We start from the raw sequence: 25,796 nt of genomic DNA, 5'->3' as shown, positions 1-25,796 counted from the left end.
TGATGATGTGTCATATTATACTTTTTGACCAAAAAAATGGATTCGGCAACGGAATTTTAAAAAAACGGACAGATTTGGGCTTCAATGTCGATTAATAATTTAAAAAAAAAAAAACAAAGGCTTTAATGTCGGTTGCACCCGACATTAAAGACCTTTAATGTCGATTGGAAATTTCACTAAAGGTCTTTAATGTCGGTTGCAACCGACATTGAAGGTTGTGTTATTGAAGCCCTTTAATGTCGGTTTTAAAGGCAACGACCATTAAAGGGCTTTAATAACACTATCTTTAATGTCGGTTGTCAACCGACATTAAAGCTTGAATTTCTTCTAGTGTTTAACCTATAGTTTTTATATGAATCACATTCACATAATTAATATTAGAATCATATTCATATATTTATTTCTCTCATTAAAACTTTATATTAGAATGTATCACATGCATTATATTAGTTTTATCTCATACAATTAATTTCCTTTAAATAATTTGAACAATTCAAATTAATCTAAAATTAATTTGATTCTCATTAATCCTTATTGATCTAACAATGAGACCTTATGACCTATAGATTGAAGCTTCAATGATATGAGATTGATTAATTAAACTCTTTAATTGAATTAATCCTCATTCATTAACTACCGGTCACTCTACTAAAGACCAACAGTTGCACTCTTCACACTGTAGATATATTTATGTGTCTATTGGATATAACCAATCAACAACATGTTGACCCTTCACAAATTGCTCGTTAGTACAACTGAGTCAAAATTACCATTTTATCCCTGTAGTTACTTTTAACTCCTCAATAACCATTGATTCTCTAATGAACAATTAGTCATAGTACAACTATAGTTAGACTCCTCTCTCACTAGTGAGAAAGTGTGGGCTTTGGATTGTTCAAGATCCAAATTAGCCCTTAAGGGAGTAATTCATCTACTTACCCTAATAACGAGAAGGAGTGAATTTCATCTTGTGTAGTTGAGTTCCCAACTCCCCATTCAAACGAAACCCGAAAATAGTAGGCATATTAAGTCGACGAATCTGGCCCCTTTCACCTATGTAGATCAAAAGACCATCCTCATAGGTTGGAATTCACAACTCACTCAAGATTAAAGTCAAGTCACCTATGGCCATCCTAGTGAAATGTAAGTCTCTTCAAGTAACGACGTTATAAAGAGAGACTAATCATTTCATGATCTGGTCTTATACAAACTTTTTATATAGGATACCCCTACTCACATGTGTCCACATGAATTATCAATATCAGATCATTTGTTATACTTTACAACAATTGTGACAATTACAAATTGAGCCACATATCTGTAGTGCCACCAAGATAACGTATTCAACCTTATCTATCTACTACATACCATTTAGGTTATTACTTAAACATGATCCACCTGTGTTTTTCCACATACATGTTTAAGTTGCATAAAATAACCTAGGATCTTAGTTTATTGGATTGAGTTAATGCACATAAAATATAACAATAATTTTATTTACAATAATTTATTTATACAAATTTAACAAACTACGAGAATATAAGAGATTTAGGACACCGATCCCAACACTATGTTAATCCTCCCGAATAAACTCCGACGTACAGCAAGTTTCTCCTTCGAATACAAACTCACCGAAGGAACACTACTACTAATGTCTTCTTCACTATTCTCAGGCAAGAACCGAGATGGTGGCATCTAACCTTTTGGAAAAGGGAATTGATTTTACAGAGAGAATTTTTCTATAAAATCTTGTGAGAGTTTTTAAAGAGATCTTCTTTTAGATAATTAAGAGAGATCTTGTTTATGGGGTACGTTTTTAATTCTCTTCCTCAAACCCCTTTGATCAATAAGAGAAGATGATGCACTCCCCACCAACGTACAAAATAACTCCCATGTAATTGAGAGTTTATTTTATTTAATTTAATTTATATTTAATTATATTTAATTAATTAAACTCTTTAATTAGACTAATCAACATTCATTAACTGCAGATCATTCCACTAAAGACCTACAGTTGCACTCTTCGTACTGTTGATATATTTCGGTGTCCATAGATATAATCAATCAATAGTAAGTCAACCCTTCACGAATTACCCGTAAATATAGTTGGGTAAAATTACTATTTTACCCCTGTAATTACCTTTAACTCCTTAAGTATTATTGATCCTTCTAATAAACAATCAATTTATAGTCCAACTATAAACTAAATCCCTCTAAGGCTAATGAGAGGGTGAGATCTTATTGTTCAAGACCCGGAATCAGCTCTTAAAGGAACAATTCATCTACTTACCTTAAAAACGAGAAGAAGTGGATTTCATCTTGTGTAGTTATGTTTCCAACTCCCTACTCAGACAAATCCCCAAAATGATAGACATATTGAGTCGACGAAACTAGCCACTTTCATCCATACAAATCAAATGATTGCCCTCATAGACAGAAGTTCATAACTCACTCAGGATTGAGGTCGAGTTATCTATGGTCATTCTATGAAATGTTAATCTCTTCAATTAACAATGTTATAAAGAGAGATTAACCATTTCGCGGTCCAGTCTTATACAGACTCTTTGTATAAAATATTGTTGTGTTTACACTATTGTTGTCTTCTATCTTGATTACTGTGATACAATGTGTTAGGTGATAGAGTTCAAAATTTCATGTGAAGCTCTAGTTGCGTACAAGTTTTCTTGAGATAGATTCAAGTATAAACCTAGCTCAAGTTTCCTTGTAAGCCAGGGTCGAACGCAGTAATTAGTTAGTACGAGATGATTAAATGATCTTTTGTAGTGATGATTCAAGTATATGTATGTATGTTGGGACTATAAACTAAACTAAGACAACGTACATGCAAGAGAAAAAGATTGAAGAAGGGAGATGCATTGACAGGATGTATAATGCATTGACAGGATGTATAATACATTGGAATGCAATGTGATGATTCCTCAGTAACAAACAACAAGCTTGTATGAAATCAATGGAATGAGATGGGGTTGGAAAGACTATCTGGTAATCTTTAAATATACATATGTGATGTGTCCAAGTTTTGTTCTCTACTTAAGTCTTTCAACATCTCTCGATGCATTTGCCACACTTGTCTTATTTCTAAGATGCATGCGTTTTATGAAATGAACAAATAAAAATGGTTAACTTTATCTTCTTATTTAATGCATTCCACAATCACTTACTCTCTCAAGCAGATAACTATTTCTACTCAAATCGATTAATCAGATGGATTCAAACATAAAACGTTTAAGTTAACATCAAGCAAGCTAGACTCACACGCATGTAACTTAATAGATTAATATTTAATTCCACCCAACCTACAGTGGATGTAGCTATTCATGATGACGAAAAGTAAATAAAAGGATGTAGAAATGGATGAAATCATGATTGAATTAATATTAATTAAGTATTTCTATAGAATCCCAGTTCATTCAAGACAAATAATGGAAGAAAATTCTAAGTAAGGGAAAGAAAAGTGTCAAGCCACCGGGGGTCAATGACTTGCTTCCTTTGGCTTGATTTTTTATGCTTATTGTTGTGACTAGGGTGAACAATACCAAGTGAGAAGGTGGAAACATAGCATCACAAGATAGAATTCACCCTTTCTCACCTTTAGGGAAAGTAGATAGATTGTTCTCTTAAGTGCTGACTCTAGGACTTGAACAATGAGGTTTCACTCTCTCATTAGCCCGAGAGAGATTTTGTTTATGATTGGACCATAACAGATTGTTCATTAAAGGATGAATGGTACTTAAGGAGCAAGATGTAACTATAAGGATAAACGGTAATTTGACCCAACTTTAGTTACAAATAACTTGTGTAGGATTGACTTAGAGAAAATGGTTATTATCGATGGACAAAAGAAAATATTCTACAATTCGGAAGAGTGCAACTATGAATCTTTAGTGGAGTGCCCCATAGTTAATGAATGTTGATTAATTTAATTAAATAGTTTAGTTAATTAATCTCAAATATTCATTGGAGCTTATAACTATAGGTCCATAAGGTCTCCTGCTAGCGCACTATGGGTTAAACAAGAGTTATTAAGTTTTTGAAAGAATTTAAAATGTTCAAATTGTTAAAGGGAAATGGTATTTGTTGTATATGATACAATTAACAAGTTTATTTTGAATAAGATTCAAGATTATATATAATACAATTAACAAGTTTATTTTGAATAAGATTCAAGATTAAACAAGGGAGATTTTCAATAATAGAAAAATAAAAGAAACTATTTACACAAAATAGCAAAATTTTAATCTTCTTTGATAGAGCTGATAGAGACTGATAGAAGTCTATCAATATCTATTAATGTCTATTAGTGATAGAAACCGATATAAGTCTATCACTGATAGATGCTAGTAGAAGTCTATCAATGTTTATCAGTATTTTTTTTCTATTTTTGTAAATAGTTTGACATTTTTTCTATCTGCGAAAATTTTCCATCAAACTAAATAATATGAGAGATTTAATTTATTTGAATAAGTTTCAAATAATAAATAATATGAACTGGATTCATATTAAAACCATAGGTTAAAATTAATATAATGTGATTCATATTAAATTATAAGTTCTAAGAGCGATGTGTATTTGAATATGATTCAAATATGTATTAATTAAATATGAGATATTTGATTAAATAAAATTAGTATAATTATAATATTAATTTAGTAAATTATTTATTATTGTTATTATAATAATAAATAGCCTCCTGCAGTTATCAATAGGGGAATGGGGTAGTGGGAAGGAAATCTCCCTTCTGTATTTATGTGAAATACGGGGACTATTCTTAGAAAATTTATGGGACTAAAGCATGCTCTGTCATACCATCAATCTCTCCGATCTCTCAAGCAAAATACTTAAGAAATCTTTTCTCTCCGTAATATACTTCTTCTTCAATAAAAGAGTTCCCACGAGCCAAACTCTTTCCAAAGAGTAGCAGGAAAACACTTGTGATGGTGTCCGATTTGAAGACAAGTTTGTGTTGTTCATGACGTAGATCAAGACAAGGAGAAGATTGAAGAGAAGTCTTCAAGGGTGTGTATTTTTCTGCCTTGGATTTTTAGTTTCCTGCATGATTAACTATATCTGTTTACTGTTTTGTATTTGGTTCTTGTAACACAATGGGGAAAACAACAATCCATTGCTTCCGTTTTAGGAATTTCAATCCTTCACAGGTAACATAGAATATGTCAAGGAGGAACAAATTGCCTCGTCAGCAGATGACAAGAAGCCATGTAGAAGCTGATATATATGCTCTCGATGGTGTGTATGCTCTCACTGGTGTGTATGTTCTCGCCGGTATCGCTGGTGTGTATGTTATCGCTAGTGTCGCTGGTGTGTATGCTCTCGCTGGTGTCGCTAGTGTGTATACTCTCACTGGTATCGCTGGTGTATATGCTCTTGCTGGTGTCGCTGGTGTGTTTGCTCTCGCTGGTGTCGCTGGTGTGTATACTCTTGCTGATGCTGATGTGTATGCTTTCCTAACAACCTCTGCCATATAATTATTCTCTACCAGCTGTACAGAAGATTCGTTAGTTATTTTTTGTCCTTATTCTAAAACCTTAGTGTATATATCTATACATCACTACCCTATATTATGTGTGGGGAAAAGTTTTAATATACGAAATCAAATATACAGAAAAGGGAAGAGAAATTGCTCTCCCAGATCTTCATCTTCTGCTGCAACTTTTTCTTCTTCAAACTTAGCTCATACAGCTGTTCGACTTGGTATCAGAGCACCAGGTAAGCTATGGCAAATCAACCCTCTACAAACTTTTTCTCATCTATTTTTTCTGGAGTTGCCAGCAGTGGAATCATCACAGGTCCTCCTCTAAATCAACTTCTCAACCAAGTGACATCCATCAAAATGGATAGGTCGAACTTTTTACTTTGGCTGAATCTTGCATGGCCAATTCTAAGAAGCTATAGATTGGAAGGTTATCTAATTGGGGAAACTCCTTGCCTATATCGTTTTATTCAAGTTCCAACCAGCGGTCGATCCGGTGAAAACTCCAGTGCAGATCCAACCACTGTCTCAATCCTTGTTATCGAAATGCAATCAAATCTAGCTTATGATGCCTGGATAGCAGTGGATCAGCTTCTTTTGGGCTAGCTTTATAACTCAATGAACTAGGAGATAGCAACACAAGTGATGGGTTTTCAAACTTCCAAAGAACTCTCGAGAGCAATCCAAGAGTTGGTTGGAATCCAATCTAGAGCTGAAACAGATTACCTCAAAAGAATGTTTTAGCAAACTCGCAAAGGCGCATTGAAAATGAGTGGGTACCTTGCTACGATGAAACGTTTTGCTGATAGTCTTACCCTTGTAGGTTCCCCCATCTCCTCCTCTGATCTGACTTTACAAGTGCTAGCTGGTCTTGATGAAGAGTACCCAGTTGTAGTAGCAATTCAAAGCAAAGGAACAACACGTTGGTCTGAACTGCAATCTGACCTGCTGTCATATGAGAAAAGGCTTGAGTATCAACTTACTGTCAAGACAGGAATTACCGGAATAGCTAATGTCTCACTCTCACCCAGCCCACCCTCAGCCAACATTATGCATAATCAGTCCAATCCTTCAGCACACACCCCTTGAAACTCTTATGGATATACACAACCACCAAATGGTAGGGGTGGAGGAGGTCACAACAGGGATCGTGGTTGTTGGAATAATGCATCCACAACTAGACCAACCTGCCAAATATGTGGAAAACTTGGGCATAAAGCTGATGTTTGCTACTTCAAATACAACAAGGAGTTCAACAACCCCAGACAAACTCACAACCGTATTGAATCTACTCAACTCCCACCAAATCGAAGTCAAGAACAGAACACCTCTGTTCTTCTTACTCATTCAGTTGTAGCTTCACCTGAGTCAATTGCTGACCCCAACTAGTATGTAGACAGTGGGGCGTCCTCACACATCACCAGCAATCCAAGCTTTCTCCAATCCTCATCTGCCTACACAAGTAATGACAAAGTAGTGGTTGGAAATGGTAAATCCCTTCCTATATCTCGCTATGGACATACAAATATACCTACTAGTTCTGGTGTTTTGTCATTATTAAATATTCTTTATGTGTCTGCCATAGCTAAGAACTTGGTAAGTGTATCCAAACTTGCCAAAGACAACAATATAGTGGTTGAATTTCATGCTGACTTTTGTGTGGTCAAGGACAAGGAGTCGGGAGTACCAATCCTGAAAGGCCGGCTTAAAGATGGGCTATACCAGCTGAAGGATGTCAACCAGTCTATAAATAATGCCCCACTTACTTCAAGATTGTCAGCATCGTTTGACTGCTCCATCCAAAGAGTTCTCACGTCAGTCTGCTTTTCAAACCAGTAGGATAGTAACCACAATGCTTCTCCACAAGCGACTTGGCCATCCATCCCCTAAAGTTTTGTCAAAAGTAATTAGTGGATGTAACTTACAAATTACTGATAATGAGAAGTTATTTTGTGAAGCTTGTCAGTTTGGAAAGTCTCATGCCTTATCCTTTTCTGACTCACTTTCCCATGCAAGCACACCTTTTGAACTAGTGCATATTGATCTATGGGGGCTAGCCCCAATGCTTTCTGCGGATAGATATAGATACTATGTGTTGTTTGTTGATGACTGTAGTCGATTTACTTGGCTATACCTGTTAAAACAGAAAGTGACACTGTAATTGCCTTTAGACACTTTCAAGCCTTTGTTCTTAATCAATTTAACAAATCCATTCACATGTTACAAATGGATGGTGGGGGTGAGTACAAAACAATGGCACATTTATGTGATCAGCTTGGAATTCAAATAAGGGTCTTTTTCCCCTACACTTCAGCACAAAATGGTCGAGCTGAATGTAAACATCACCATGTTGTTGAAACCGATCTTACTCTCTTAGCATAGGCTAAGATGCCACTGCACCTATGGTGGTATGCCTTTCAAACTGCTGTTTATCTTATTAATTCTCTTCCCTCTCCTATCCTTCAGGGTCATAGTCCCATGGAAGTGTTACTTGGAAGCAAATTGGACCTGCTATCTCTAAGAGTTTTTGGGTGTGCGTGCTATCCACACCTTTGTCCATACCAGCACCATAAGTTTGCCTTTCACAGCAGTAAATGTGTTTATCTTGGCCCTTCCCCAATACACAAAGGTCACAGATGTCTTACTGAGGATGGGAAGGTCATCATCTCTTGCCATGTCATATTTAATGAAGACGAATTTCCATTCCAAACAGGTTTTGCTAACCTTCAAATCTCTACTCCCACAAATAAAGCTCCATCAATCTCCACATGGTTCTCTTCACTTCCCATCCATCCATCCTCTCCACAACCCTCATCTGAAACAAATCCCTCTATCCAACCTCAATCTCCTCACACTTTTTCTACACCAGCCACAAGTTCGCCTTCCCCATATCATAGCCCATTACTATCTCCCTCAACTATTTCTCAATCCCCTACAGTGTCACCCTTAACAACACCTCTACCCTCCCCTCCACAACAATCCCTACAACCTACCACTCAACCCCTTATTGGCACTCATCCAATGATCACCAAAGGGAAAGCTGGTATTTTCAAACCCAAGGCTTGGGCTGTTGAACGTATTGAAGACCTTACTCATAATGAACCAACTTCAGTCTCTCAGGCTCTTACAGCTCCACAGTGGCAAGAAGCTATGAATGAAGAACTTGCTGCACTACAACGTACAAATACCTGGTCACTGGTACCTCCTTCATCTGATCAAACAGTTGTTGGTTGCAAATGGGTCTATCGTATTAAACGTGATGCTCAAGGCCTTGTTCAACGGTATAAGGCACGTCTTGTTGCCAAAGGGTTTCATCAACACTCTGGCTTTGACTATTTTGATACATTCAGTCATGTTGTTAAGATGTCTACTGTTAAAATTGTACTTACTTTGGCAGTGTCTCATCACTAGCCACTTCGCCAAATTGACTTCAATAATGCCTTTCTCAACGGCAAGCTGAAGGAGACTGTCTACATGTCTCAACCCCCGGGTTTGAAAGCAAAACTCACCCACATTACGTTTACAAGCTCAACAGAGCTTTCTATGGTCTCAAGCAGGTTCCTCGTGCGTGGAATGATGAGCTCAAAACGTCTCTTTGTCAACTCGGCTTCAAAGTAAGCTCCCTAGACACTTCTCTATACTATATGCGTACCTCATCCTCCATCACTCTGCTGCTAGTCTATATAGATGATTTGATACTCAATGGCAGTGATCCAACTCACATCGATCATCTTGTTGCCCAACTGCATACACAGTTCTCTCTCAAAGATCTAGGATAGCTCAGCAAATTCCTTGGTGTCCAAATCTCTTATACACCATTCGGCCTACATCTGCATCAAGCTCAATACATAATTGAGCTTCTCTGTAAACTAAACCTCAACCATTTGAAATCTTGTCCAACCCTTGAAGTACCTGGCACCTCTCTGTCCTTGAGCATTGGAACACCCCCCCATGACCCATTTCTATATTGCAGCACGGTTGGTGCTCTCTAATACCTCACTAATACAAAAACGGACATTGCCTTCATTGTTAATAAGTTAGTCAATTTCTCAAAGCTCTTACTGATATTCACTGGTCAGCTGTCAAACGTGTGCTTAGATATCTTGCAGGGACTCTCCACTTTGGCCTAACCATCAACTGTGATACTTACCTCAATTTAACAGCCTATTCTGATGCAGATTGGGCCTCAAGTATTGATGATCGAAAATCTATAGCTGCTTATTGCCTCTATCTTGGATCGACTCTCATTTCTTGGTCATTTAAGAAAAAAATGACAGTGGCTCGTTCCAGTACTAAGTCCGAGTATCGAGCTATTGCTCATGCTGCAACCGAGATCATTTAGGGGAAAAATCTATTAACCGAGATTGGTTTCTCTCTAAAAGGTATACATGTTCTCTAGTGTGACAACGTGGGTGCAGGTGCCTTAGCTGCCAACCCTGTCTTTCACGAACAAACTAAGCATATCAAAATAGATGTGCACTTCATCCATGACCTTGTCCTTCAAGATCAACTTCATGTTAGATATGTGCCCTCTGCAGAACAATTGGCAGATTGCCTAACTAAGCCTTTACCCCCTGATACATTTGTCTACCTTCGAAGCAAGCTCGGACTAAAGGACTTACCCTCTCGCTTGATGGGGGATGTCAAGGAAGAACAAATTGCCTCATCAGCAAATGACAAGGAGCCATGTAGAAGCTGATATATATGCTCTCGCTGGTGTGTATGCTCTCGTTGGTGTGTATGTTCTCGCTGGTATCACTGGTGTGTATGCTATCGCTGGTGTCGCTGGTGTGTATGCTCTCGCTGGTATCGCTAGTGTGTATGCTCTCATTGGTGTCGCTGGTATGTATGTTCTCACTGGTGTCGCTGGTGTGTATGCTCGCGCTGGTGTCGCTGGTGTGTATGCTCTCGCTGGTGTCGCTGGTGTGTATACTCTCACTGATGCTGATGTATATGCTCTCCTAACAACCTCTGCCACATAATTATTCTCTACCAGTTGTACAGAAGATTCGTTAGTTATTTTTTATCCTTATTCTAAAACCTAAGAGTATATATCTATACATCACTACCATGTATTATGTGTAGGGAAAAGATTTAATATACGAATCAAATATACAGAAAAGGGAAGAGAAATTACTCTCCCAAATCTTCATCTTCTGCTGCAACTTTTTCTTCTTCAAGCTTAGCTCATACAGTTGTTCGACTGAATAGAGGTTAAATGGAAGTGGGTGCGTGTCGAACCTTTTCAAAAGAGGAAAACACCACCAAAATTTGCCCAAATCACGTGGGTTTCCTCACAACTGCTTTGTTGAAGCTAATTTGGGCTTGGTGCTGCCATTTCTAATTATTGCATGAGGGTGAAGGCGTCGTTGGAGCTCGAGGTGGTGGTCGCACGTCCGATTCGTGGACAAGAGGTCGTCCATGCCATGGCTCTCGTGCCAAGGCTGCACTTACTCCAGCTTGTATGTATTGTTACCTAATTATACTAAAAATATTTTTAAAATTCAAAACTTCTAAAACAAAAATAATTATTGAAATTTTAAAAACATGTTTTTTTAATTGAACTAAAAATTCAAATAATTGAGAAAATGATACAAGTTATTAGAAAGAAATGGTAAGGATGCAAATGTGTCGAGAATTTTACTATTAGTTTATGTGTTGCTCTTTAATTTTTATTATCCATTGATTTTGAGATAAAATTTCAATATCATCTATTAGGTTATATAGTATCAAAATTCTTAAAACCTAAATAATTATTAGTGTAAAATAATGAAATTCCACTAAGAAATATTCAACCTAATGACACACAAGGCTCTCTTCTTTTTTTCGAAAGAGTTTGGAGATTTTTTAGTCGTCTCTGTGTCTTATGGATAACAAAGTCGTGAACTTCGAACCATTAATTGGTGTATTTCCTAAAATTATTATTATTATTATCTTATTTGGAAATTTTATAAACTATACTACACGCAACCGCATGTCTTTTTCATAAGTAAATATATATCTATATTAATATAATATATCCCCACCCAAATAATTAATGTAATTAAAAAAGTAAAAATAAAAGTCGTGAGCGGCAGGATTCGAACCTGCGCGGGCAGAGCCCACATGATTTCTAGTCATGCCCGATAACCACTCCGGCACGCCCACGGTATTGGGAAGGGAAAAGCAATTTAAATTATCATTAAGTTTAAATTCGCCAAAAAGAAATGTAAAAAAGTGGAGATGCGGGGTATCGATCCCCGTACCTCTCGCATGCTAAGCGAGCGCTCTACCATCTGAGCTACATCCCCAATTTACTGTAATATTAGGTCTTTAATTATCTTATCTTCGGGTTGGAGTTAGTAATATTTAAATAATTTGACAATAGTACTATATACATTATTTTATAAATACAAAAAGGAAGCTTGTATATTTCTAATTACTGTTATAAAACTGGAACAAATGGAGATTAAGAAAATAGAAAGATACTGCAATAGTCATTCAAATTTGAATTGGTGTTTACAAGGGTTGTCTATAACTCTCTATTTATAAAGTTATTATAAAGATAGTGGTTACGAAAGTCAATATCAAAACAGGACACTATATGTATATATTTTAGTAAAAACAAGATAGTTATGAGATTTTTGTTTCCCAAGTGTAACAATGGTAAGAATGGGAGATTGAACGTTCGACCTTTAAAGAAAAAATTGTGTCAATTATTATTGAACTAAATTAATTTTGACAAAAAAATTATGATATTAAGCGAAAGGAGTTAATATAAAATATAAACCCTACTTCTTTGACCTATTGGTTTGTTTTATTATTATTTTTTCATATGTGTTTTTAAAAATCAATCCTAATTTTGAAAATTAAAAGAAAAAAATTTTCAAATTTTATTTAAAAAAATATATATGAAAATTAAAATATTTAGTTAGAAGAGATAAAACCACGGTAGAGAAATTATAAAAAGAAAAAAAAAATTGATTTTAGGAAATTAATAATAATATTCATCAACCCGAGGCCTATTTTCCTTCCACGTAAACAATAACTAACTAGCGTATTCTCTAAATTATGGTTCAATAATATGCTTAAAAAACATTGTTTTCATATGAAAAATTCAAATTCGGTAAGATAAATCTAGTTTTTCAAAAAAGAAAAATTAATGATCCATTTGATAATTATTTCATTTTTTATTTTTTGTTTTTGAAAATTAAGTTTATTTCTTCTTATTTTTTGTATTTCTTAAATATCATGATTGAATATCTAGTCAAATTCCAAAAACAAAAACAAATTTTTAAAAGTTACTTTTTTAATTTTCAAATTTTGGCTTGGTTTTTTAAACTGTCGAAAAAAATTAGATAACAAAGGAATAAATTTGACGGTGAAAGTAGTGTTTATAGACTTGATTTTTAAAAATTAAAACTAAAAATCAAATGATTATAAAACGGGCCTAAACAATGTCATTCAATTTAAACTATTTTGCGGTTATTGATCTTTTTATTATGTTTTGTAATTGTTCTTTTCTCATACTTTTTTTAGTATTTGAACTTTTCATACGCATTTGTCCTCAATTAAGACATAGTAATATGTGAGACACCTTACAAAATTTTCATATGCATATAAGAACACCTAGCCAAAAGAGGACCCCGAACCGTCAAGGTAATCCAAATTCCTATCCTTTCAAGTATACTAAATTCTCAAATTTTCAATTCAATTTGAATATACTAAATTCTCAAATCAATTAAATTTCAGTTTCAATTTTAAAGAAACAATATTAGGATTAGGATTACCTTGATGATCGATGAATGTCAATAGTTGTAGGTTTTTACCTTAAAAGTTATAGTTATTTCATGACTTTTGTTTCTTTACGAGATTTCATATTTTGAAATTGATGTATAATAACTTCATTATCTAGCTTGTCAAATAAATCTTTCTCAATATATGTTATATGACAATCATCTATTCATTGGTCTTTCTTTCAATTATGCAACTAAGTCTTTAAAATATTCCTAAAACAAAATGTCCTCTAAAAATTAATAAAATAAACAAATTAAAACAAAAAATAAGAATGATTTGTTGTAAATTGCCGATGTATTGTCAAGTTTCTTGGAGGGATTTTTACTGATCAAAGTTTTCACGAGAACAAAAGCATATGAAAAAGAATATACATAAAATAGAAATATGAAAAGTATTTATAGACACTTTCAATTGGTTAAAATCCATAACTAATTTATTTTTCTTTTTCAGTTTATTAATCTTAAACTTTTTTATTTGTTGAGGTAAAATTTAAGGTTCAGCTATCATGATTTAAACTAAACGTATAAAAGTAATTAAAACATGAGAATTAAGATGTTTAAACTAAAAATAATTGAAATATGAAAACTAAATGCATATAAATAAAATAATAAATTTAAAAAGAATAAATAAAAAAAAAATTATCTCACAAACTAAGAGAAGGAGTTGAAGAAGAAATCAAGGAAGAGTCGAAGAAGAAATTTAAAAACTGCAGAATTATTAAAGTTGAAGTCTTAAAAAAATAATAATAAAAAAAAAACCTTTTTGGTACCTGGATTTTTAGTTATACGTTCATTTAGTCTTTAAATTTTTGTAATCACCTTTTAAATTCCTAATTTTTGAAAAATAGGTTTTAATGGTCCCTAAAATTAGTGGAGTTTAGTTCTTCGTTTGCTACCTAACAAACTAATTTTTTATTATTTTTTAACGCTAACATGAAAAATTAAAAGATTGTAAATAATAAAAGTAATAATAAAAATGTCTCCCACCGTTTCCTCGATTGTCATTTGGGTGTTTGTCAATTTTTACTGTGAGAATGCTTTTTGAACCCATTAAAATATTAAACCACCGTTTTCCCATCTTCATATGGTAAAATCGTTCTCATTTTTAGGGTGTTTGACAATCAAAGAGGGTTAAATTGAGTTGGTATTTTTTGCTAATTCAATATTTGACAACCAACTTTAAATATTAGTGAGGTTGAGTTGGTTATTTTATAGACCACCTTCGATTGGCCGACTCCGACAACCACCTCCGACTACACTCTAATAACCAATTCTGACAACCACCTTGGTACAAAAAAACTCTGACTTCCACATTCACACGACCAACTTCGACGAAGAACTCCGAGCTCCACCATCCACCACCAACGACAACTCTAATGACTAACTCCAACGATTACCTTCGCACAAGCAACTTCGGCGACAAACTCTGCCTATCGTGTGCCCAACTTCGATATCACTGGTAAAAATAAAATGGTGGGTTTAATTACCCACCATTTTGTTACTCTCATTCTCATCCGTTATTCCATATGTTTTCATTACTCTCCTAACTCCCTTAATTACTTTATCGTTTCTCTCTCTCATGCTCTCTTCACATTTACTCTCATTCTCTCATCTTATCCCTTCTTTTGTCGTCTGGTTCATCTTTTTTATTTTTTCTCTTCTTTCTCTGTCTGGCTCGTATGAGTTTTATTTTCCCCTTTTTTTCTCAACTTCTCCTTTTTCTTTTTTTATTTTCTTTCTATAGCTGTTCTTTTAGATCTAATTATTCTTCTTCTATTTTATTTTTTTTATTAGATCTAAAAAATATTACATACTATATTTTATTATTGTTTTACTAAATAAAAATTCAACGATATGTTCTAAACAACTTATCCATTGATATTTTCAAATATTATATAATTCTAATAAAATAATGAAATTTAAACTTATGGCTCAAGTTTTTTTTTTTTTTTTTTTTTTTTTTAAAAAAGATAGTTTGTACACACTAATGCAATATAATAGTAGAAAAAAATAGACATCAATATTTCTAAAACCATTTCACCGATTTTAGAAAAAGATAAGTCTATATTCCACAAATTGATGAAAAGAGACTATCTGATATTTGGTTTTATGATTTAAATTGTAAGATTTTTGGTTTTTTTAAGATTAATATTTAAGTATCATCCCTTCTATCTAAAACAATGTTAATAGTTTCATTTGATGACACTAATCTTTTCAGTTCTTTTTAATTTTTATGATAATTAATAATTAAGTTGGGTTTTTGAATGGAATAATTACTTTTATTTGAGTGTTTAAAAAATTAAATTCAAAATTTTGTGTTATGTATATGAATAATTTGTAAAGAATTTGTTATGTTTTGAGAATGAAAAAGAATTGAAAACTTTTTTATTTTTATATTTGAAAAAATAGAAAAATATGTATACAATTGAAAATTAAAATTAATAATAATAATAATAAAAAAAAGACGACAAAACCAATTTCATTTATAAAAACAGCCGCAAACTAAACACTAACTATAATAATTATCAGCTCTGCTTTGATAAGAAAAAAATGGAGATGCAGGGTATCGATCCCTGTACCTCTCGCATGCTAAGCGAGCGCTCTACCATCTGAGCTACATCCCCATTTTGTTTATAAAATTAAATAGACAATATACTAATAAACTGTGAACTTCATGCCAACTTTCGGTTTCTTTTCTTCTGAACATGTTTAATTAGGTCGATGTAATTCTAATTTCTTAGACTTTCTAATAAATCATTGACTATTCAATAATTTTTAAAATTCACAAATCTTTTGAATAAAAAACTGAAAATTCAAAACTTTTAACATTTTTACCGTTTAGAGATTAAGAAATAGAAGTTCATGAACATATTCAATAAGTATTAAAATTTAGCTTGGGTAAAGAATTTTAAGACAGTGAATTAATAAGTTTTAATTTCAGATTTTAATTAACCACTTGTTTAGAGTTTAACAAGTGTGCAATTCTTGTTCGAGAACATTTCAAATTTTAATTTCTTAGTTTATTATTATGAAATAACGATAATGAAAAGAGATAACTGCTAAATGCAAGCATGAACTATTTGAGCTACATCTCCAAATTGACATTTAATTTTAATAGTTTAAAATATATTTTATAAATTATTTTTAGCTGACAAAATAATTTTAATAAAAAAAAAAGAAAAGAAAAGAAAAGAAAGGAAGAAAAAGAAAAAATGTGTAACAAAAGAGAGGGGGAAAAAGAGAAGAAAATTTAACCTACTTCTTGCAAAAAATTTGCAAGAACATGTAAGATAGACAAAATTATACAGCAAAAACTAAAGAAAAAAAATATTCAGGAAAAGTTATTAAATGTCTAAAGTTTTTTTAAAAAGACATTTTTAGAATTTATGAGTCAAAATATAATAAATATGAGAGTTTAATAATCAAATTCCATTTCATAATTATTTTATCTCTTTGATCTTCAAAAATTAAGTCTACGATTTACATTTTTTTTTTAAGTGTAATAGTTGAAAATTTTAGCCAAATTATTAAAAAAAAAACAATTTTAGTTTTTCTCTTTTTTCTTTTTTTCTTTTTTCAAAATGATCTTTTAAAATATTGATTAAAATTAGATAACAAAACAATAAATTTAAAAATTGAATAAATTCCATTGACCTGATTTTTAGAAACTTAATCAAATGATTATCAAAGTTAAACAAGGCATAAAAACATCTAATAAATTTATAAAATATTGAATTTATGTCTAATTAGTTCTCAAATTTTCAATTATGTATTTAATAAATCGTTAATCTATTCATTTATGGGGTGTATTTTTTAAAATTAAAAGTTAATCGATAATAATTCTTTCGCAAGAAAAAAAAATTAAGAAAAAAAATTATTTGTAATAATTTAGAATTCGATCATCAATATTGTTTTCTTTGTTGCATCGGAACTAAAGATTAAGGCTAGATTCCACGTGCTCCAAACAACACCTTGTATTTCGTCCTTTCACTTTTATACTTGTGATTAATTACAATTACAGCCTCCTTTAAATAAAAATTACAATTACAATTGCACGACCAAACCAACTAACAAGGCGGACGACATGTCGTCTCGAAAGCAGAGTTCACTTCTGAGTTCTGTCGCCTCGTAGCTCTAATGTAGCATATAATCGCCACCAGAAAAGTGGTAGCGAGTCCACCCAATATCACGCCTCCGCCGGCGATAGACTTATCTCTCGATTTATGATGCTCATGATTTTCCAACCGAATCTCATTCCCACTCTCTCCGCCGCTCGCCGCCGCCGAGGTCCCCTGAACTTTCATTTCGCTCCGCGGCGCTTCAGTCGGACTCGAAAATACAACCGCCGTACTCTGGTGCTTCCCGAGCTTTCTTCCGGAAGGCGCTTCGGCGGAGGGCGGTGGTGGAGCGGCTCCGACGGAGACTGAATGGAGAAGAGCATTGGCGAAGATGAAGAGAAGGAACAGAAATGGAGGCATATTTTGGGAGGTGAGATTTACAGAGATTAAGCGATTGGAAATAAATAGGGTTTTTGGATCCGACATTGGAATGGGGGTGAAAGGAAAGGAAAGTTCGTTGGAGAAGCAGGGGTCGATTTTTAATTAATAAAATTAATTGGCACTGTTTGGGGAAATGCAAGGAAATTTAGGCGGGTACACGTGTGGTGTGATGTTGGAAATATAAGATAATACAATTAAGATTGCAAGTGAGGGAACAATATCATTTATGTGTTTATATGTAAAGCTGTGATGACAATATAATATTCGAGTTTTATATTATTGCAATTTGAAACAAGTATTAAAAATAAGATCTCATGGTGGGGTTGCTAAGCCAATTCAAGTTGTGTATTAGTATTAAGGTTATTGGCTTATGGAGATTAATTACTTCGGAAAGCCCTCTTTCTATGGAGTATAGTTTGAAGCCTTTGCTCCGTTTGCTATTCTCGTATAGGAATATTGATGAAATGAATGAAACAAATTTGTAATGGGTACATTTATGATATAAAATATGTTTTGTGAAATAATACACTCCAACCCTTTTTTTCCTTCTATGACTATTTGAGTAATTTATCATAGGAATCTATATAAATCATTAATATTCTGCATGAGACACAATGAGTCAACCTCTAGTTCATGTATCTCTTTTAGAAAATGTATTTTAAAACTCTCCATTATGTGACTATAATAACTCTTAAAATGAAGAATTTGATAATAAGAAGTGCACATTGAACTCACTTTTGAAAAAGCTATTTCGTTGCTTGAAACTACTTTTCTCGATTTTTTTTAGTTACCAATATCAAGGTTAGGAAATGCTCCTCTTGGCCGGTTGTATAAACTTCAATCATCACATGTTTGGGAGTGATTACAAAAATTCTAAAATTTCACATTCAAAATCATTTTAAAACTCGTTTTAATGACTCAAAATTAATTTAATATTTAATTTTTTACTTTTAAATGTACTTTTTTATATCATCAAAATGAGTTTTGAATAATTAAATACATGTATTATAGGACTTTTAAAAACGATAAAAGTGATTCTAACCATTTTAGAATTACTCTCAAATATGTCCTCAATTAAGCTATATCTTGTTGTTATTCTAATCAACAATTCCATATTTTGGATTTTCATTTTATTATTGTAGGGGAATTGAATGCGCACATTGTAAACAATGATAATGTTCAAACCCAGAAGTAAGCCAAATAATATAACAACTATAAATTGATATAACTAAAAACCTCCAGATACTGTAGAGACGTCAATAGGTAATCGAGGCACGTTCAGATAAGCATTGTCCTTAGAAGACAATTGTTCCCTTTACATGGATTGTAAGCAGGCTATAACGATCGTCTTACATGATATGATGAGTAACTCTAGTAGGATTGCAAAATTGAACTAGTCAGATCTAGTTAAACTATTGGATACTTGCTCTCAACTCAACTTAATATGGAAAGAAAAAAGAGAAATGAGAGAACTCTTCAATTTGGAATAAGATGCTATCAATGAAGAAAGAAGTTGCTATTTATAGGCTAGTAACTTAGTCAATCTAAAAAATATAAAATCAAATCAAATAAATAAAAAAATTAGAACATTTGTCAAATTTAACTCAACTGGATTGTTATTTGAAAAAAACTAACCATAACTCATTCAAATTGAAGAAACTACAGATTTAACTTTTATATATGTTATTGACTAAATATATTTATATATATATGTTAAATTTATACATGAAACATCTTTTAATTTTAAGTTTCAATCAAAGTTGAAAGTTTCTAATCTTGAATTTCATCTACATAATTGAATTCATTTGTTTATGTTCTAGTATTCAAATGTTTCACTTTTTTTCACTATAAAAATCCAACAATTGTGAGTGAGGCACCGATATCAAGCTTGTGTGAAGAAAATATGCTAACCTTCAAAGGAAACTTCTAATATTTCCATTCTCTTATTCTTTCACACAAATGTTTCTCTCCACCTTTTGTCATATACCTTCTAACAAAAGTTAGCGTGTAACCTTTTCAATATGTTAGAAGTGTGATCAAAGTTCCATATTATCTAGATAACATAAAGTCATAAATTTATAGTTAAATAAGGACAATATCTTTATGAGTACAAAATCTTTCTAGTGATACATGTATTGGAAATAAATTTAGGGAATTTAAATTTATGAAATAATAATGAACATATGGGTTGTGTCCAAAGTTTTGACGTGTAAACACAATAATTTATGTGGGAAGTTCCAGTGTCGGAGAAAAACTATGGTTCCACTTATATCATTTTCTTTACTCTCAGACTAGAAAATATCATAAAAAGAATTTGACTAAAGTTAGTACACTCAAACTCAAAGTGTTTCTAGATTTAAAGTCAATGACATAGATTCCTTTTATAGTACTTAGAGTCAATCACTTTTGTTATGGGTGAATTAAGGCTAAAGGCTAATCCATCACAACCCATGAGGTTTGACAAGCCCAAGTGTCGAAAGGGGGAAGACGAAGATCCCAATTTTCAAGGCTCCCATATTTGAGTTGAGGAGCAATCCTATTGTGGGTGTCCAGCCCACTTGTTGCACAAGCAATATTTTATTTTCAACTTGTGTTTTTGTGAGTCCAATTGGGACTAATTTTTAGAGTAATTATGTAGAATGACCAAATTCATATATGCAATTGGAAGAATGACAATTTTTTAATTATAAGATTTATGGCCAAAATATTGAGGTGTAGGACCCCACCTTATATTTTATTTTTCAATTCTACCCACGCTCCCATATATGGATGATGGATATTTTTCCTCATTTTAGGAAAACCCATGACAACAAATAAAAAGAAAAAGAAAAAGTACATGATTTTAGGAAAGCTTCCCATGATTTTAGAAAAACCCACACCAGTTTAAAACTAAGATTTTGTTGCGATTTGATTTTAAATTTAATTAAATTAAGATTATAGTGTTAGTTTTTCCCTGCTTCTTGAAGGTTTCTATCAACACATCAACAAAAAAAGGCTTATTCTTTTGAGGAGCAAAAAATTATAAATAACATGTGGTGTGAATTTTTAGTAAGAATTGAAAACAAAATAAGTATAGATTATTAACAAGCACCATAGAATACAACAGCAAAAAAAAAAGTCATATTCCCTTTTGCCAACGGATTTTATTTTGTTTTAACTTTAGTTATTTCATTTTGCACTCTAATCGACAATCCTAGATATTTGATGAATTTATGTTTTTGTTTTTTCACTTCCCAGTTATAATATACTTGTTTTTGTAAGCGACACAAATACAATGTAAATACAATTTTCGCATAGCTTTACACTAACTTTAATTTTCATTTACAACATATATGTAGATTTTTAGTTTAGGGTATTTGTGTGGTTCAATTGTTTTTTTAATACATATTATTCGCATTATTTGAGTGACTCAATCTGAGTAGAAGGTATTTGTGAGACCTATTATGAGACAGATTTTTAGAGTTGATGGGTAGAGGATATTTGATAACTATTTTTATTTGCTTATTACGTGCATAAATTTTGAGTTATTATTTATAATTAAATATTCTTGATGATTAATGTTAATTTTTTGGTGAAAATCAAAGTCTATTTTTTTTTTTTAACTTTTCAACACTAATCTCTACTTTTAAATATATATATATATATATATTAAGACTATGCATCTCTTCGTTAGTTTTGATTGCGTGTTGATGTTATTTTAGAATTAAGGTTAAATTTTGGTTAATTAAGTTTGTTAGATCTTGTTTTAGATTATTAGTTTTATATTTCAAAATACAACATAATTATAGGAATTAGGTAGTAGGGGTATTTATGTCCAATATTAAAATTTAAACAACATCAAAACTAATCATTCGGTTATTTTCACAAAGAAAAATACATTTGGGCATTTTTTAAAAGGCAATGGTTCGGTTTTTCAGCAACAACTTCCACAAAATTATCGATTGCTGGAGATTGAACATTGGATTGTGCTGAAATTTGGTTAGCCTATTTGAGACACATAGGGTCTCGTTTTGAATGGTTGGATCATTGTTTGGAGCTCAGGTTTGTCCCTAATCGATGTCGAACACAATCTGTAATGAGTGATTTTCATTCTTTTTATCTCTCGAGTGTTCATCTTGTATGTATGAAAGTATTGGTGGGTAGTGAACCTTTGTATGACTAATTTGGGTTCTTTTTGCCTCAATTTTATCATAATAAGATAAGTTGATAAGGGTGGACTCCTTATAAGTCCTGTGGTTTTTACTCTTCATATCGAAGGGGTTTTCCATGTATAATTCGTGTGTGCTCTTTGCTTTTTAGTCTTTTAGTCTTTTATGGTTTATTGTTGTCTGTTGTTGGTTAATTGATTGGTGATTATTCAGTGATTTATTTGTGGTGTTTTGGAGAACAATTATTTGGTTGATTGTCTTGAAGGAGATCCTAGTGGGTTGTTGTTATATTGTTTGGGTCCTAACAGTTGGTATCAGAGCGAATTTTAATTTAATGATTGTTATGGAGTCTACTAGTAATGGTGGAGATAGTTCAATCATAAAATTGACATTGGCCAATTACTCCATTTGGAGACCCATGATGGAGGATTTGTTATATTGTAAAGATTTGTTTGATCTAATTAAAACAACCACAAAAGCAGATGACACAATTTCTAAATCTGCAAAACCAGAGAAAATGGAAGAAAAAGATTGGAGAAAGTTAAAGAGAAAAACTTTGGCGACTATTAGGCTATTAGAATTTTCAACCATGTGTCTAAGGAGTTCGACCCATATGAGTTGTAGAAGAAATCGGAAGGTCTTTATGAAATGAAGACCACACATAACAAAGCTTCTTTAACCAAGCAACTTGTTGATTTGAAATTGAAGGGCGGGAGGTCTATTTTTGAGCATTTGAGTGACTTTCAGATATTATTAATAAATAGACTACTACGAAGATTGATTTTGATGATGAATTGCAGGCTTTGTTTTTGTTGAGTTCTTTGCTGGATAATTGGAAAACCTTGGTTGTGACTATTAGTAACTCTGCTCCAGAAGGTGTTTTGTCTTTGGATATTATTAAACAAAGCATGTTCAATGAAGAGATAAAAAGAAAGGAGATGAGAGTTGATAATTCACATGCTCTTGTTGTTGAGAATCGTTGAAGAAACAATAGTAAGGAACTTAAAGACCATGATAACTCAAAAGAGAGGTCCAAGTCCAGAGACAAAAAGACTATGACATGTCATTACTTTAACAAGTCTGGCCATATAAAAAAGTTTTGCTATCTTTGGAAGAAAGAACAAAGTAAGAAGCAAGCCTCACAAAAAGAGGAAGATGATAAAAATATCGCAATAATTATTTCTTAAAGTGATATTGTTGTCACCTTGATTTGTGCAACTAGTGAGTGCCATCATGTGGAGAGTTCAAACACAAAATGGGTGGTAGATTTAGGTGCTTCATACCATTGTGTTCCTAAAAGAGAGTATTTCATGAACTATCAATCTTGTGATTTTGGTAGTGTGAAGATGAGAAATAAGAGCTCAGCTAGCATAGTTAGGCTAGATGTATTCGTGTGAAGACAAGTATTGGGTGCACACTTATATTAAAGAATATTGCGCCATATTCCTGATTTACGCCTTAACTTGCTATCTGCAAATGTTCTTGATCAAGAAGGATTTCGACATACCTTTTGTGGTGATAAGTGGAAATTGTCTTAGGATTCAATAATAGTTGCTTGAGGTAAGTTGTGTTGCTCTTTGTATAAAACAAACTTGAGCATATATTCTTTTGAGTTGAATGCAGTAGAAGAAAATAATTCTCCAAATTTATGGCATCAAAGGCTAGGGCATATGAACAATAAGGAGATTGAATTATTGGCAAGAAATCTCTTATCCATGTTGATAAAACAGTTTCTCTTGACCCTTGTGATCATTGTTTGGCAGGTAAGCAACATAGAATTTCCTTTATAGGAAGTCCACCAAAAGACAAGGAAAATTGAAGTTAATACATTCTGATATTTGTGGGCCTATTGAGATAGAGTCACTTGGTGGCAATAAATATTTCGTCACTTTTATTGATGATGCTACTCAAAGAATTTGGGTGTATATGTTTAAGACAAAAAGCCAAGTGTTCAAGATTTTTAGGAAGTTTCATGTCATGGTAGAAAGAGAGACCGAAAGAAAGTTGAAGTGTCTTCGATATGACAATAGTGGTGAGTATACTTCTAATGAGTTCAAGTCTTATTGTTCAACAACATGACATTAGACATGAGAAGACAGAGCTTGACACACCACGACACAATAGAGTTGCTAAGAAGATGAACAGAACCATTGTGGAGAAGGTGAAGTATATGATTAGAATGTCTAATCTTCCTAAGACATTTTAGGGTGAAACAATGCAATGTGTCATGTATTTGATTAATTGATCTCCATCAATTCCTCTTGGTCTAAACATTCCAACGAGAGGATGGAAGAGACAGGATTCCACTTATTTGCATCTCAAAGCCTTTAGCAGCAAGGCATACATGCATATGCCTAAAGAACAAAGGTCAAAGCTTGATTCGAAGACCAATTTATGTATTTTTGTTGTGTATGGGGATGAAAAGTATGGTTACAGACTCTACAATCCAAAAAAGTTGAGCACGGAAAGGGTGCAGATCTTTTTAGTACAAGGTACGCTTCTACTATAAAGTTGTGTTTTGATACTACTACTAATTCTACTTCTACTTCTTCTGTTGTTTAGGCGAAAAGTGAGAATGTTGATGATGTACATGATGATGTCGGTGAGATACAATCTGATGGTAATATACTAGATCATATTGATGATGATGATCTTGATGAGTCTTCATCCGATGAAGAAATTCATGAGGAAGATGCATATGAAGAAGTGATTCATGGAGAAGTTCATGAGCAGGGGGAACAACCTATTCCCCAAGTGAAGGATACTCAGGCTCGAAAGTCCACCAGAGTGTGTAAACCTTCAACAAGTTATCCTAGCTCAGAGTTTATTCTAGTTAGTGAAGATGGAGAGCCAGAGAAATATCAAGAGGTCTTGTCTCATAAAGAAAAAGACCAGTGACTTGATGCAATGAAGGAGGAGATAAATTCCCTAAAAAAGAATGAAACCTATGAACTAGTGAAGCCTTCAAAGGGCAAGAAAGTATTGAAAAACAAGTGGGTTTTGAATTACAAAAAGGATGGTAAGAAGATAGTGAGGTACAAAACCAGTGACTTGACTTTGATGAGATCTTTTCTTCAGTGGTCAAAATGACATCTATCAAAATAGTATTGAGATTAGCAGCAAGTCTTGATCTTGAGATAAAGCAACTTGATGTAAAAATAACTTTTTTACATGGTGACTTGCATGAAGTCTATACGGAGCAACCTGAAGGATTTGAAGAAAAAGGGAATCATAAGCTTGTTTGCAAGTTGAAGAAGAGTCTTTATGGGCTTAGACAGGCACCAAGGAAGTGATACAATAAATTTGATTCATTTATGATAAGCAATGATTATAAACGAATTATAACTAATTCTTGTGTGTATTTTAGAAAGTTCCCTGCAGGCAACTTCATCATTCTTCTTTTATATGTAGATGATATATTGATAGTGGACAAGATATAGTTATGATTCAAAATTTGAAAAAAGATTTGTCTAAGTCATCTGACATGAAAGATTTGGGTCCTGCAAAGTAAATCTTAGGTATGGAGATTGCTCGTGACAGGAAAGCTGGGAAATTGTTGTTATCCCAATTGAAGTATATTGAACAGGTGCTGGAAAGGTTCAATATGAAGCATGCTAAGCCTATTAGTGCACCGTTAGCAACTTACTTTAAACTAAGTAAGAGAGCTTGTCCTACAACAGAGAGAGAAATAAGTTATGTCATTTATTCCTTACTCTTATGTTGTTGGTTCTTTGATGGATGTTATAGTATGTACTAGACTTGATATTACACATGCAAACAGTCTAGTGAGTTGTTTTCTAACCAATCCAGGTAAGACTCATTGAGAATTAATGAAGTTGATCTTTAGATTCTTGCGAGGCACCTT

The 25,796-nt window shown here is 33.0% G+C and overlaps 1 protein-coding gene and 3 non-coding genes across 4 annotated transcripts; all 4 read right to left on the bottom strand.

Moving 5' to 3' along the window:
* Positions 1–11,574: 11,574 nt before the first annotated feature.
* On the bottom strand, positions 11,575–11,656 carry TRNAS-AGA (transfer RNA serine (anticodon AGA)). The gene has a single exon. It is a non-coding gene; the product is annotated as a tRNA-Ser (tRNA).
* A 70-nt stretch (positions 11,657–11,726) lies between these two features.
* TRNAA-AGC (transfer RNA alanine (anticodon AGC)) lies at positions 11,727–11,799 on the bottom strand. Its single transcript has one exon. It is a non-coding gene; the product is annotated as a tRNA-Ala (tRNA).
* A 4,036-nt stretch (positions 11,800–15,835) lies between these two features.
* TRNAA-AGC (transfer RNA alanine (anticodon AGC)) lies at positions 15,836–15,908 on the bottom strand. Its single transcript has one exon. It is a non-coding gene; the product is annotated as a tRNA-Ala (tRNA).
* A 1,332-nt stretch (positions 15,909–17,240) lies between these two features.
* Positions 17,241–17,838, bottom strand: LOC150037326 (uncharacterized). The gene has a single exon (XM_090312114.1). The coding sequence runs from the start codon at positions 17,826–17,828 to the stop codon at positions 17,352–17,354; it is 477 nt and encodes a 158-aa protein (XP_090168240.1). The 5' UTR covers positions 17,829–17,838; the 3' UTR covers positions 17,241–17,351.
* Positions 17,839–25,796: the final 7,958 nt, after the last annotated feature.

This window comes from Benincasa hispida, chromosome 3 (assembly GCF_027475165.1).
Source record: "Benincasa hispida cultivar pf3 chromosome 3, pf3_genome.v1.1, whole genome shotgun sequence".
Classification (NCBI taxonomy): Eukaryota; Viridiplantae; Streptophyta; class Magnoliopsida; order Cucurbitales; family Cucurbitaceae; genus Benincasa; species Benincasa hispida.
The sequence above is the reverse complement of the archived record's forward strand: the minus strand, read 5'-3'. Positions and strand labels throughout refer to the sequence as shown.

Coding starts and splice junctions, on each gene's coding strand:
- LOC150037326 (XM_090312114.1), bottom strand. CDS start 17,828: ATGTCGGATCCAAAAACCCTATTTATTTCCAATCGCTTAATCTCTGTA.